The following is a 13,468-nucleotide window of genomic DNA, read 5'->3' as shown; positions in this document are numbered from 1 at the left end:
CTCTCTGTAACCTCCAAAGATTAAAGGATTATTGACAACACTATCACCCATCACACTGCTGACACCACTTGTTTAAAAACCATCATGAGGGGCACCTGGGTGGCTCTGTCGATTGAGTGTCCGACTTCGGCTCAGGTCGTGATCTCACAGTTTGTGGGTTCGAGCCCCGCGTCAGGCTCTGTGCTGACAGCTCGGAGCCTGGAGCCTGCTTCACATTCTGTGTCTTTCTGTCTCTCTCTCTCTCTCTCTCGATAATAAATAAACGTTAAAAAATGGGCGCCTGGGTGGCTCCGTCGGTTGGGCATCCGACTTCAGCTCAGGTCATGATCTCGCGGTCCGTGAGTTCGAGCCCCGCTTTGGGCTCTGGGCTGATGGCTCGGAGCCTGGAGCCTGCTTTGGATTCTGTGTCCCCCTCTCTCTCCGCCCCACCCCCGTTCATGCTCTGTCTCTCTCTGTCTCAAAAATAAATAAACGTTAAAAAAAAAAATTAAAAAAAAAAAACCATCGAGAGCAAATTTCCTTCAGAGTCTGGGTTAAAGAAAAAATGATCTCATCCAATATACGTGCTTTTATTACATACTGAAAATGATGTAATGCATTGATAATTACCCTCCTCATCTTGGCTGCTAGGAGCTCAAATTTCCCTCTTCCTTCTTTGAATACTTGTTTTGCCTTTTACTGTATGCTAATAGATTCAGGTCTTGCCGTATACTATGATTTAGAAACAAGCTGCTACAAATCCTTTTCGAACATAGTTGAGGTTTAACTAGTGTTTATCCTCTACCATCAAATACAAAATTGTTGCATGAACAAAACAGTAATCATTTCACTACGGCCCTGACGCTGGTGAGGGATTAGAATACACAGTAATGACTAATTCTGAGTCTGCAACCCTTGCATGGGCGTCTAGTTAGATCATGGGGATGATTTATAGATTTCCCAAAGAGGAAAAAAAAAAAGTGGCATTTCCGAATTAAATAATTAAAGGGACTAAAAGCCAAAAACTGAAGAGAAGATTGCACAGCCAATCTGTTTGCCGTTTTCCAATCTGGGTTCGTCAGGAGAGGAAGCTGAAGACCAGGGAAGTGATATAACTGCCATACGTAAGATAAATGTGGGGAAAATAACTTCAGTATGTCAGGAACCTATGTAAAAGAATGTATCCACGTTGTCTAAAATGAATTAGTTCATACCTAAAATAGGCAAACCTGATCCAGGGAAAAGAACTGCTTCTTTATCGTGCAAATTCCGACAGGCTCTCGCGCTCTTTAAATGAAGAGTAACCCTGTTGTTCTACGTGTCCGCATGTAGGGCAAAACATCCTACGTTTTTCTGAGGCGAGGCGGAGTTCCCAACCTTGCCCCCAAGAGCCGCCACGGTCCAACCTCCAAGTACACGGACACATCCCCAGCCACGGCACGGTACTCACATTAAGCTTGGTCGGTGCCACTGAGTGGTCCGGTTGTTGTGGTTGACGTAATAGGTACGACCCAGATTGTCCACTTTCTCTTCCCAGCCGGGAGGCAGTGGAGGCGGGGGAAGCTCCTCCTGGTGCTGGGAGGCCGAGTCATTCGAGTCCACGACCTCCCAGCCATGCTGCGGAATAAAAGCAAATGAAGACCGTTGAGGTGGGCCCTTCACACACGAGGAAAAAACAAACGCAGTGTGCTCTGGGTCCCTCTTCCTTGCTCCTTCGCACCCTGGCTCTTTTGGTGGCTTCACATGCCACGTGGGAAGAAATTCGCAAAAAAAAAAAAAAAAAAAAAGAATCAATTCTAGTAGAGTCTCAAAAAGAATTCGGAGCAATGACCAATTAACTGTGCTGCCTTCTAACTTGACCGCACTGTACAGATCAACCCAGCTTTGGGCGTGTCCAGTCTGTTGTGTTAAGCCGCATTAGCCTCTTTTCATGCTCATGTTTGTTATTTTGACCCGAAGGCCGCCAGGGCCGGACAGAGCCATGCCAGCGACATGGGTCATGTTACAGCTGTTGTCTTTTGGACACCCCCACAAGGTAAAAGGGAGCTGGGGCGCCAAGCCATACTGCACGTGTGTTCTAACAGAGATCACGGCACGAGGGGCCAGGAGGCCCGGGCTCCATCGCTCCCCAGGGAGGACAGCGATGGAGGCAGGCGAGGCTCTCATTCTGCGTCGAGTACAATCGCGAGAACCGAAGAAGTCTGGAAGTTGCTTTCCACTTAGGCGCTCCCCACTGGCGGCCACCACAGAAACAGGCTTCATGGTACCAGAGTTAAGAGTGACATTTTTGCCACACATATTTTAGGCATTAAGTATTCCTTCCTGACATCCCCTAGTAAAGTCACTGGAAAATTGAGTAATTCACTGGTTAGTGCAGTTGGAGAGCTAGAAGAGTGTAAAAAATTCCTTGGATTCGAGATAAAAATCTGTCGATGTGCTTATGAAATCTTCACATTCGTACATCCCTACCACCCACTTCAACTCCTCCCCGTGCAGAGGGATGAAGGCACCCAAGTGAAACACTGCCCGGAAATATGAACGCTTGGCCTGCGGAGGGTTCCGATAACTTGCCCATAACACATAATTCACGTACCGCGTATATGCGACAGCTGCGAACAGATGTGGAAATTGGCCACAGAGGCGTCCTGGTTAGTGGCCATTTGCAGAACGATACGGGAATCTAACAAAATAGCACCGCCAGGAGTGTGCGCTAAGGTGCACTGGGACCCACGATGCAGGTATGTGATTAAGGAGTTTAAAGGCAGCTATGCCAGGAGGGGGAGAAAGAGAAAATTCCTCTGGACAGCTACTTCCCAAACGGTATTTCTAGAGGAGAGCTTTTCCTAACACATCACCTGGGGGCCCAACACATTAAAAAAAAAAAAAAAAACAACAACTTGGAAAAGACTTTCTAAACCATTTCATGCACTTTGAAGCAATTCCAAGCGCTGTGAGGAAATTTACAACGAGCTGAAAGTCCAAAGAAAGAAGGGAATGAAATATGTGCGCACAATTTCTCATCGGGGTGGGGCTATGAATGAAATACGGGTATGGCATTTTATAAGGAGAAGCCTCTTCCGTTATGGGTGCTGTAACATAAAATGAGAAGTTGACCTTTTTTTTTTTTTTTTTTTTTTTTTTTAACCAAAGCCAAACACATCAGTAGTTGATCACAGATGCACGGACTCAGTAAGTGTTTTCATAGTTAAGCTCTATCCATTTTTATGTCCTTAAACTGCTAGGTCCTAAATAAGACACTAATATGATCTGGTGCAAGGAAAACAGACCGAGGCCTGTAGTTCTGCAACTTACCTCCATGTCCTCTCTCTGCTCACTGTTTTCTTCATCTTGACCTCCATTTTTTGGCATATAGGCCATTTTCAATCGCAAAAATCCCTTAACTCGAGATTTATGACTGCGTGATGGAAGAAAATTGGTTATAAAGGATACGACTTGGTTACAACTTTCATATTTATGATGACTTTTTTTTTTTTTTTACAAAAGATGCAAAGGGAAAAGAAGCCGAAATCTTCCTCAGAGAAAACCAATGACTGAAGCAGGAAGGACACCTGTGCCCCAAAGCCTCACCTTCTTGGTCTAAGGAGAAAATCCTTAAATGTATAGGGTCGCTCCATGGTCGGATCTTCGGTCTACAGGAAGAAAAAGGAAGTTTCAAAACTCCTGATAGTCTCGTGTTTTAGATACACCAAACTGGATTACAGAGCACACACGTTCACGTTCTAGAACGCGGGAAGGGTGAAAACGGGGTTGGGTCTTCACCCAGTACTAGACAAGTAATTACTTTAGAGGTCATCTTTATCTACCCAAGATCCACTAGATGTCACTATCAACACCCACTTTCAGGAGCCAACCCCAGCGTTAGACAGATGACAAAATTATAGTCGTCACTGCCGAGTGTAATTTCTAACTACAGGGTGCAGGCCTCAATCTCAGTGCTGATTGATTTCAGAACCAGTGGTCACTGGTACCTTCTTGTTCCCTGTGATCCAAGAAACCTAAAAATGGAGTTAACGGGAAAATATATCTGTGAAGGCAATTTTACTTTATTTTTAACATGAAAATATCATGTCATCAGCCTAAGATAACTGAAAGATTATCTCCTCCACAGAGACCATTCCAGGTAGTGCCATCAATCAGCCTCTTGCTGGTGCCTCGTCCATGAAGCTAGGAGTGTAACTGTGCTATTTTTAAAAGAAATCCGTACTCATTTTATTGTGCAGGGTTAGCTGGTCAAAGCAAGTAGAAAGTTGGAAAAGTGTTACTATTTCATTAATTTTTAAACACTTTATGTAGTAAAAATCCCAAATATCCAGGCTCTTTAATTAAAAACAATGTACAACACTGACTTTGGTGGCAAGGGAGACAAACCGCCATACTAAGATGTACTGACGTACTATATTGGAGGGTTGTGTGTGCGTCGATATTTGAAACATCCCAGGTTTTATGTCATCCGGCTTGAAACTCCACTGGCTTCCTACTCTGCTTATAATAAACTGAAAATGCTTTCCTACGGCTGTACAAGATTAAACATGCCCTGCCTCCTAACTACCCATTACCTCACTGTGAGCCAGTCTCTCTGTCCTGGCCTCATCTGTCCTGGTGCACATCACATCCAATCCTGCCCCGGCAGGTCCTTCTGCTACACAGCTCTGGTTCCAAATGGCCACGGCTGGCTCCACTCTGAACCCAGGTGTGAGATCCCAGGTCACGCTCTCAGACGCTGCATCACCCTTATTACCATGAGCCCCCCCTTACCATCCTCTATCATAGTGTGCTGGTTTATCGTCCCCCTTTTCACTATCTGACATTATCTTGGTCATTTACTTACTTACTAATTTGTCATCCACCACTTCTAGAATTAAGCTCATGAGACGAGACGCTTGGATTTGCTCACCATTAAATTCTTGGTGCCAAGAACATTGCCTGGCTCAAAGCAGGCACTTGTACAAGCAGCTGATTAATTCGTCTGATCTACCATGAACTACTGAAGCCGTGAAAATTCCACCATTGCTGAAGGAAGTCAATTATATTCTCTCTAGACTGTCCTCTTTAAGGCGACACAGTTAGGCATTTTGGAAACATTTTCTAAAAAAAAGGTTTCCAAATGTATACATACCACTTATCATGGAAAATTTATTAATTAAGAATATTATCCCATTTCTTCCTTTTCTCATTTATTCAACCACAAAGAGCTTTAGAACAAAACCCACGTGGAAGATGTGCGGCTACAACACGGCACCTTCCCTTAGAGTTACAAGGATGTATCGCAGGGGCCATGATATCAACCGGTAACTTGAACCTAAGGTAGAACAAATTCACGGACATGTGGAGATCACATTCCACGAGACCTAGGATGGAGGGCAGCGACTGATTCTCACTTGGGGATCGACGTGGTTTGCGGATATGTTCTCCAAATTCGAGATGAATGGGCAAGTGTGGACAGGTGGGGAATCGGGAGGAAGGGTGGTTCAAGCCGAGGAATTCGGCATGGGTAAAACCACGGGATGCTTAGCAGGCATGAGGAGTCGAAGGGACGCAGAGAACGCAAGAGACGGTGAACAGAGGAAACCACAGAGCCTAGAGGACTCCTTTGATAATGGACCCACCCACGTACTGTGTGGTTTAAATGACAACCACCACACAGATCGAGAGGCAGGCCTCCTAGGTCTGTGTCCTGGCTTCCTTACTGACACAGCTGTGTGGCCAAGTGCATAAAAAATGGAAATTCACCTCCGTGAAAATCCTTGCATGCGAACAAGATGGTGATCTTGTAGACACGGACAGGATTCTTCTTGGCATTACACAGGGTCCTACCTGATCCTATTTGCTGGAAAAAAAGCCCAGTGGAGACCCCCAGGACAGCACTGGGAGAATGGCATCTCAAATGGGCTGATGCCGACAGCATCACTAGCCAAAGTGGACACCACTGCCCCCTGTTCTGGGGGCACTGAACATCCCAAAGAAAATCTTTTGGATACATAGCACTCTCATCTTAAAAAGAGTAATTGCTTTCAGGAGAACTGTAGTTACTAAGACATACAGCGAGAGAAACAGCTCTGTGCGCAAATGGAAGCAAACAGCCTTGCCGAAACCCTAGGCTCAAAACCTGCACGTGACCACCAAGAGCACCCAAGCCTTGGACTGAGCCCCCTGCAAACGCCCGCCCGGGGCCCCTGAGCACATCGCACAGCAATACTGGAGACCCAGAGTCTGGTCCAGCACTGCCTCCAGCCTAGTGATCACTGGGCAAGTTACCTCCCTGTCTGGGCTCAGATGCCCTCATCTGTAAAATCTAGGGAGTAGACAAAATGGTCTCTGAAGCCCCTCTAAGCTCTAGGACGCTGAATTCGATACATGTGAGCGGGAATCACTACCCTTCTACCAGCCGTAAATATAAAATATATAAAAGCCAAAAATACAAAAACTTATCATCTGAGTTACCTTCAAGTACCGCTGCGGCACCAAAAACAATACCACCACCCTGAAAAATGCTTCGCTCTCGAGAAACGGAAATTCAAAAGTTACCGTGATTGCCTAGAGCAGCACTTGACTATAATAGGAGAAATTCATGCTTTTAAAATAGCTCTCTCTACCCCAGTGTGTTTCCCATGGATACAGAGATTGTGTAGCTGAAGGGGATGTGTGGGCTTGGGGCTCAAAGGGCAGGGGAGATACAACTGAAAGACGAGTCCAGAAAAATTTCACAGGCGTTAACAGGCAAACAGCTGCCAGAAAATGTCCCTCTGTTGTTACTACAAGTCTTGGAGATGGCTGGCCTCTAAATAATTAGTAAAGGCAAGTTGTAAAATTTGAAGTCCTAAAACTTGAACCTAAAAGTCACGAACTTTTGGGGCGCCCGGGTGGCTCGGTCGGTTGAGAGTCCGACTTCGGCCCAGGTCACGATCTCACGGTTTGTGAGTTTGAGCCCCGCATCAGGCTCTGTGCTGACAGCTCAGAGCCTGGAGCCTGCTTCCAATTCTGTGCCTCCCTCTCTCTCTGCCCCTCCCCTGCTCGCGCCCTGTCTCTCAAGAATAAATACATGTCAAAAAAAATTTTTTTTTAGAAGTCAAATGAACTTTTAAACAACTGTCCATTGGCATTAGCAAACAGATACAAAAACGGTAGCTCAAGAAAAATTGGCAAGAAGAGCAGAATTACAGTTAAATTTACTGCTGGTGCCCCCCCTACCCGAGCAGGACAAAGGGCGGCTTTGTCTCACCGGGAGGACAGATGTCAGGCAGGTAGGCCAACAATGACCTCCCTCAACTGCAGTGTCTCGCCAACCCCACGCACCTCCAGCGAGCCCCGCCGCCCCAGCCCACCGGGTGACACACAGTCATCGCGGTCGCCCGCACCTCTGCTGAGTGAGCCGCGGAGCAGCTGCGACGACGTGGTCTCACGGAGCTGGATGGAAACCCGGGGTCGCCCGTGCGCATGCCCTCCTTCTACAGGTGACAACACAGAGGCCCGGGAAAGATTACTAACTCGTTAAGGTTGTCAAGGCGACCGGCCTGTCTCCCACGTCCAAGTCAACGGTTCTGGAGAGCTCTTTTAAAGCCCGACCTTTGGAGACTCCCGTGAATACGGATTTATGTTTTCTTAATTCTCGGATCTGCACACAAGGCGGGACTACCAACCTTGTGTATTCTCCCCTGCTTCCTCTCCTTCCTGCCCGCACTCCTGTTCTCAAAAATAAATAAGGAGGACAAGAAATATTAAAGGTGAGTGGCAAATCCGGAATGGGAACAAAGGAAGTAGAGGGCCCTACCGTCCTGAACTCCCACGACCTTGGACTCTGAGGGCCGAGGATGAAAATGCATCTCAAGTCTCAACTGAATTGCTTTCTTCTGGAAGCATCTGAGGAGTGTGAAGCACGGAGGCACCCATCATCAGAACGGGGAGAGGAAGCCTGTTTTCTTTCACACGACTACTCCTTACTCTTTCCTGTTGAGGGGACAATGACGGAGCGGACACTGGCCTCCTCTGGCCACTGTGCTGGATAAGCGAGGTAGCGACTCTGACGCACAGGGCACCTGGCCTCACACAACCCTCCCCGCCCCGCCTCTGTTCCGACTGCCTCCTTAGTTTGTCACCCTGGCGGAGCTCCAACTCAGCCCCTCGCCACAGCCCACGGGGCCCAGCAGGGCCCACACGTGCCAGATCCGAGATGCCAAGGTGCTTGTCAGTTACGCCATGCACCCCTGGGAAGGGTGGGTTCCTAAACCTGTCCGCTGAGAGGAAGGGTTGCTCTGACCCTCCAGTCTTCCTGGGGTCTGAGCATTTACAGCTGCAGGTGAGGACGACTTAGGTAAGCCACTCCTGAGATCCTGAAAGCACGATTTTACACTGCAAACCCCAACATCCACTGGCAATGAACCCAACATGCCTCTAGAATTTCATTCGGCAAAGGGAAGAAGGTTCTTCAGCAAAAATCAATTAATGGGTCTAAAATATTTATTGTTCAAACATACGTGAAACAGGATTTAAATGATCAAAAATCATTTGTTAACCATCATGAGAGATTATACTAAGTTTGGTTCTGCTGCCTGGGATCTTCTCCATGAAGCTCCTGATTTAGAAAAGAGCTTCATTCAAAAATTAAGGCAATAATTTCTTAGACCATAATCAAGACAGATTTTTTTTTTTTTTTTAAGGAATAAAGGTTCGTGATATCTTGAGGCAATAAGATAAAGCCTCACTCTTGTTTAAAATGCCCTAAAATAGTAGTCTCTTGGGTGGCTCAGAGGGTTAAGTGTACGACTTCGGCTCAGGTCACGATCTCTCTGTGGATTCGAGCCCTGAAATGGATTCTGTGCTGACAGCTCAGAGCCTGGAGCCTGCTTCGGATTCTGGGTCTCTCTCCTTCTCTGCCCTTCCCCCACTCATGCTCGCTCTCTCAAAAATAAACATTAAACAAAAATAAAATAAAATGCCTTAAAATAAACAAATGGGCATGTATGTGTGATAATTATCTATATACATGAGATATACCTATATATCAGCATGAAGATATACGCTATTAGGTATTCTGCTAATACAGATTTAAAAAAAAAAAACACTCTCTTCAATTTCTAGGATTTTAAACATTTGGACTTTTTCTTATTACCTAAATTAAATGATCTTGGTGTATCAGATGCATAGAACACAGATGCATGCCTCAGGTAGGGGGAGATGGCTGAATGCAAAATCACTAACTAAATCTGGTGGGGGTTTAGGAATCCCTCTAATAGCCAAAATTAGTATCTGAGGCAATGGGAATCTGGAATCATAAATTATTTTTTACCCAAGCCAGGGAACACTGTCTCACCTTCACATGTGCCCCCAATATGGTGCCACTTGCCACATGAGGCTTTTTCAATTTTAATTCATTAACATGAAAGAACGTGAAAGAACATTCTAAATTCGGCTCCTTAGTCACATCGGCCACCGTTCAAACGCTCAACTACCACGTGGCTACTGTAACAGGTGACAGTGCTAGGCTACATGCGGAAGAAAGCTGCTTCGCCGGATTCTTCCTCAGAGATTAGCATCATATCCATCAGCAAACAGCTGTTGAAGGATACATTCTCTATCGGCTAACGGGCCTGCATGAAATTAATAACCAAACATCCAATCAGATACCTTCGACCTCGAAAGGGCCTGCGTGGGTTAGCAACGGCAAATGTCCCATCACATTACTGCTCTCCATTATCTTCTCTCATCACTGATGACACCATTTTCCTATTTTATCTAGGATTTTTTGATTTTGACAAATATTGACTCTACCGGCCATATACATAACCTGCCTTGACAACGGGCACGGAGCTATCAAGAAAGGAGCAACCGTTGCGGACTTCGCAAAACACGTCCAAATGCTAACGTCCATTTCTCACACCCACGCTTGTGTTCCACAAAACAAAACGACACCGTGCAACTTTCCCACGAGCGCCCTACACATAGGGTCAAACGCACCCACGATGGCACCTCAAACCCTGAGCCCGCAGGCCGCGTCCATTCAGAATAGGCTACCTGGGTTCTACCACCACTTAGAAGGCGAAGAATGCACCGCCATGCCTCTCCTTGGCTTCCTCTGTGGTCCTTTTCCCAGACTGCAGCTGGCTCCACGAACCCGGTCGTCCATCGTTAAGGACGAAGACTGCTGCACTCCAGCATAAGCCAATCGTGGGGCAGGTGCAGAACCGGGCAGCTCCGCTGCTCACCTGGCTCGGGTCACACACAAGTTCTCAGTGTCCTGCAGGCATTCGCTGTCTACCTTCTTCCATCGGCTGGTTTCTATTCCAGCCTCCAGCCCTGGCACCAGCTGGTCCTTTCGAAGCTCACTCTTGCCTCCACCCAAACCCAGAGCTGAGCTATTCCCTCTACTGAGGAACGCTGTTCCGTTCCGAGCCCCACCCAACCTTTCCGAACCAATGAGCACTCACTCAATCACTCCAACGGGGGACTGTTGGAGCAGGTTTTAAAACATTCCACTCACACCTCTTCAAGAGTGTTAGCACCTCATCTGCCTCGACAGAGATGTGGTTCTTCTGTCAGGGACAAGGGTGGTTAGGGATAACCATGAAAGAACTGGCCAACCAACAAAATACCGCCTGAAAACGTCAGCGGTGGCTTCAACCTGAAGAGCACAGACAGAAGGCCAACGGATGCAGGAACACGTGAAGAGTCTTTCCGTGCAAACGTGGAGACCTCCACACCCTCCCCATGTGACTCTGAAAGGGCAACCAGGTTGGCGAAGGCTTACGTAGTCGGTCCCGTGCAACCCACGCGCCCTCTGCAAGTACCTGGGAGCTTCAGGTTTTTATACAGAATAATGTTTTCGTGACATCACTTTTCCTTCCAGTCTTTGGGAAGGGAACGCGCTCGAAACCTTCCTTCCTCAATAGCTCCCCTGAGTCAGTAAGAATAAATTGCTTGCTATCACAATCCTTTCACAACATCTCTTCAGAGCTTCCTGGGTAAGACACAGTCTTTCTTGGTATTTAACATATGGTAACAGCCACCATTTCAATGCAGCAGACTTGCACTAGGCAGTTTAAGTCACTTTGGTTTATAGACTGTTGATGCTATTTGCTCACAAAGTATTTAAAAAAAATTAACAAGGGGGAGCCTGGGTGGCCCTGTCGGTTAAGCCTCTGATTTCGGCTCAGATCATGATCTCTCGGTGGGTTCAAGCCCCGTGTCGGGCTCTGCGCTGACAGCTCAGGGCCTGGAGCCTGCTTTGGATTCTGTCTCTCTCCCTCTCTCTCTCTGCCCCTCCCCTGCTTGTACTCTGTCTCTCTCTCAAAAGTAAACATTAAAAAAAAAAACTAACAAAATTAACAAAATGGCCTTGGAAGGCAGAAACATTTGGCTTACCCTCTCTTAGATACTATTTGAGTCACTTTGTGCTGCCCTATGGAAGAAGGAGCAGGAGGGGTGGGGACGGAACAATCTGGAAAACCGTAGCTGAAATTCGAGCCAACCTGCCTTTCCCCAAGGCCTCCAGGTCAAGTCTCCCCAGGCTACCTACATCGCCTCTGAGCACACAGAAGACACCGTTAGCCTCAGTCATCGGTCACAAACTCCAACTGTTCTGCTACTCATCTGAGCAGAGGGCAATGGCAACAACATCACACGGGCTAACTCAGTACAGTTTCTAAGGCTGCGGTGGGTGACGCCAGCTGACGAGTTCGCCCAGAACCAACAGCTTCTTTTCTCTGGTCTCCCTGCTGCCTGAGAAAAGCCACACACCCCAATCTGGGAAGCGCTAGCTTGTATGGATGTAGCCCAGGAGAAAGAGCACGTGTAATTCTACACAAAGACAACAAATGTCTGAGTGGCCCCAAAGGGTGGATTTGCAAGCAAAAACATTCCGGTGACAAGGGCGAGGGTTGGACAGAGAAAGGGAGCTGTTTTCCATGATGTGACAAAGGAAGCCCAGAAGAGAAAGAGGAGGGTGATGCAGACAGGCATACTTGGATGACTCAGATACACCCGATTTTCACAGTTAAGCTCTCTGCCATCCCCCCGAAGAGACTGCTTTCTAGAAAGGGCCAGGGTCAGAGTACATGCCCTTCATGTCAGCCTGCTCCACTGCCTTGGGGAAATACTGTTCTGAAATACACCCAGCCGGAAACAATGAAAAGCGCTGCTCACGGCATGCACCACGAAGCAGGTAATGGTCCTTACCGGGAGATGATTCAGGGGTATGTCCACCTGTCCCAGGAAGTCGTCTCGGGTCTGTGGAGAAGAGAGCAAAGAGTTAATGTCCCCATCCATCCACTGAGCGTCGGTATTCTTTAAAATGTTTAATATGTGGGGCGCCTGGGTGGCTCGGTCGGTTCAGCGTCTGACTTCGGCTCAGGTCATGATCTCACGGTGCGTGAGTTCGAGCCCCGCGTCAGGCTCTGTGCTGACGGCTCGGAGCCTGCAGCCTGCTTCGGATTCTGTGTCTCCCTCTCTCTCTGCCCCTCCCCTGCTCATGCTCTGTCTCTCTGTACCTCAAAAATAAATAAAACATTAAAAAAAATTAAAAATAAAATAAAATATTTAGTATGTTTCCTTAACATACTGATTCTGTGTAAGTCACGGGATGAAACGTACAGCATATAGTCGTGCCACTGTAACAGCGTTGTAGGGTGACAGAGGGTAGCTACACTTGTGAGCCCTGCAGGAGTGAGGTACGGTGTCGTCACCATGTCGCAGACCTGAAACTAACGTAACGCTGCCTGCCAACGATGCTTCAGTTAAAAAAAAAAAAAAAAAAGTTTCTTTATAAATAGAAAGGGCCAGGGCCTGACACTGGAGTGCAGCATCCGTGCGGATGCGTGCAAGGCAGAAGGCCCTGATGAGTGGCAGACAGACGTCGCCTGGGAGACAGGGAGGAGCCCAGGGCGTGGTCCACCAGAACTTGAGCTGCCCCAGCCCCTGCAGGGTGTCTGTGACCCCCCAGCATGGAAACAAATCTGGTCTTGGAACTGGGGAGCATGTGATCAGTACGGGAAGGGACACGCGGGACCACAGAGGGTTTGGGGGCACAGCTGGCCCAGTTCACACAGGAGACAGTAGTGACATCTTGGGGAACATTCTAACAAATATTTAAGTGCTACAAAGAGCTTCCTGAGAGCTGAGAGTCCAGGGAGAGAGTAAAAGTCTAATGATTAATAAATCTTACAAATTACTTCTCATTAAAAAATGGCCTCAAACTTGCACTCTTATAAGTACACTACTCTGGAATCCCAAGTTCATGGATTAAGTTTGCTGGTTAATTTCGGGACACACCGTACTTCTTCCTGTCTCTGTCCTACCACACAGCATTCATCTTTCTGACGTGAGACCTAGATGAAATTCATTTGGAGGAGCTCACGAACCCCCTTTCAGACCCGGGAAGTCCTAACTCGGGTCCAGGGGACACTGGCCTGGACCACAGGGTGTTCAACAGGTCTCGCTGACACTACGTCCTGTAAAGGTGCTTGTGTCATGGCTTCGG

At 47.4% G+C, this 13,468-nt stretch overlaps 1 protein-coding gene across 4 annotated transcripts in view; it reads right to left on the bottom strand.

Moving 5' to 3' along the window:
• NEDD4L (NEDD4 like E3 ubiquitin protein ligase) overlaps nucleotides 1-13,468 on the bottom strand; it is a 338,017-nt gene that overhangs the window by 69,645 nt on the left and 254,904 nt on the right. For all 4 annotated transcript variants that reach the window (XM_042910374.1, XM_042910373.1, XM_042910376.1 and 1 more), the window contains 4 exons: nucleotides 12,169-12,219; nucleotides 3,568-3,629; nucleotides 3,292-3,394; nucleotides 1,430-1,596 (listed from right to left, as the gene is read on the bottom strand). In XM_042910374.1, the coding sequence (XP_042766308.1) occupies nucleotides 1,430-1,596; nucleotides 3,292-3,394; nucleotides 3,568-3,629; nucleotides 12,169-12,219 (383 nt within the window). The remainder of the gene's footprint in view (nucleotides 1-1,429; nucleotides 1,597-3,291; nucleotides 3,395-3,567; nucleotides 3,630-12,168; nucleotides 12,220-13,468) is intronic.

Source organism: Panthera leo, chromosome D3 (genome assembly GCF_018350215.1).
Source record: "Panthera leo isolate Ple1 chromosome D3, P.leo_Ple1_pat1.1, whole genome shotgun sequence".
Lineage (NCBI taxonomy): Eukaryota > Metazoa > Chordata > Mammalia > Carnivora > Felidae > Panthera > Panthera leo.
The sequence above is the reverse complement of the archived record's forward strand: the minus strand, read 5'-3'. Positions and strand labels throughout refer to the sequence as shown.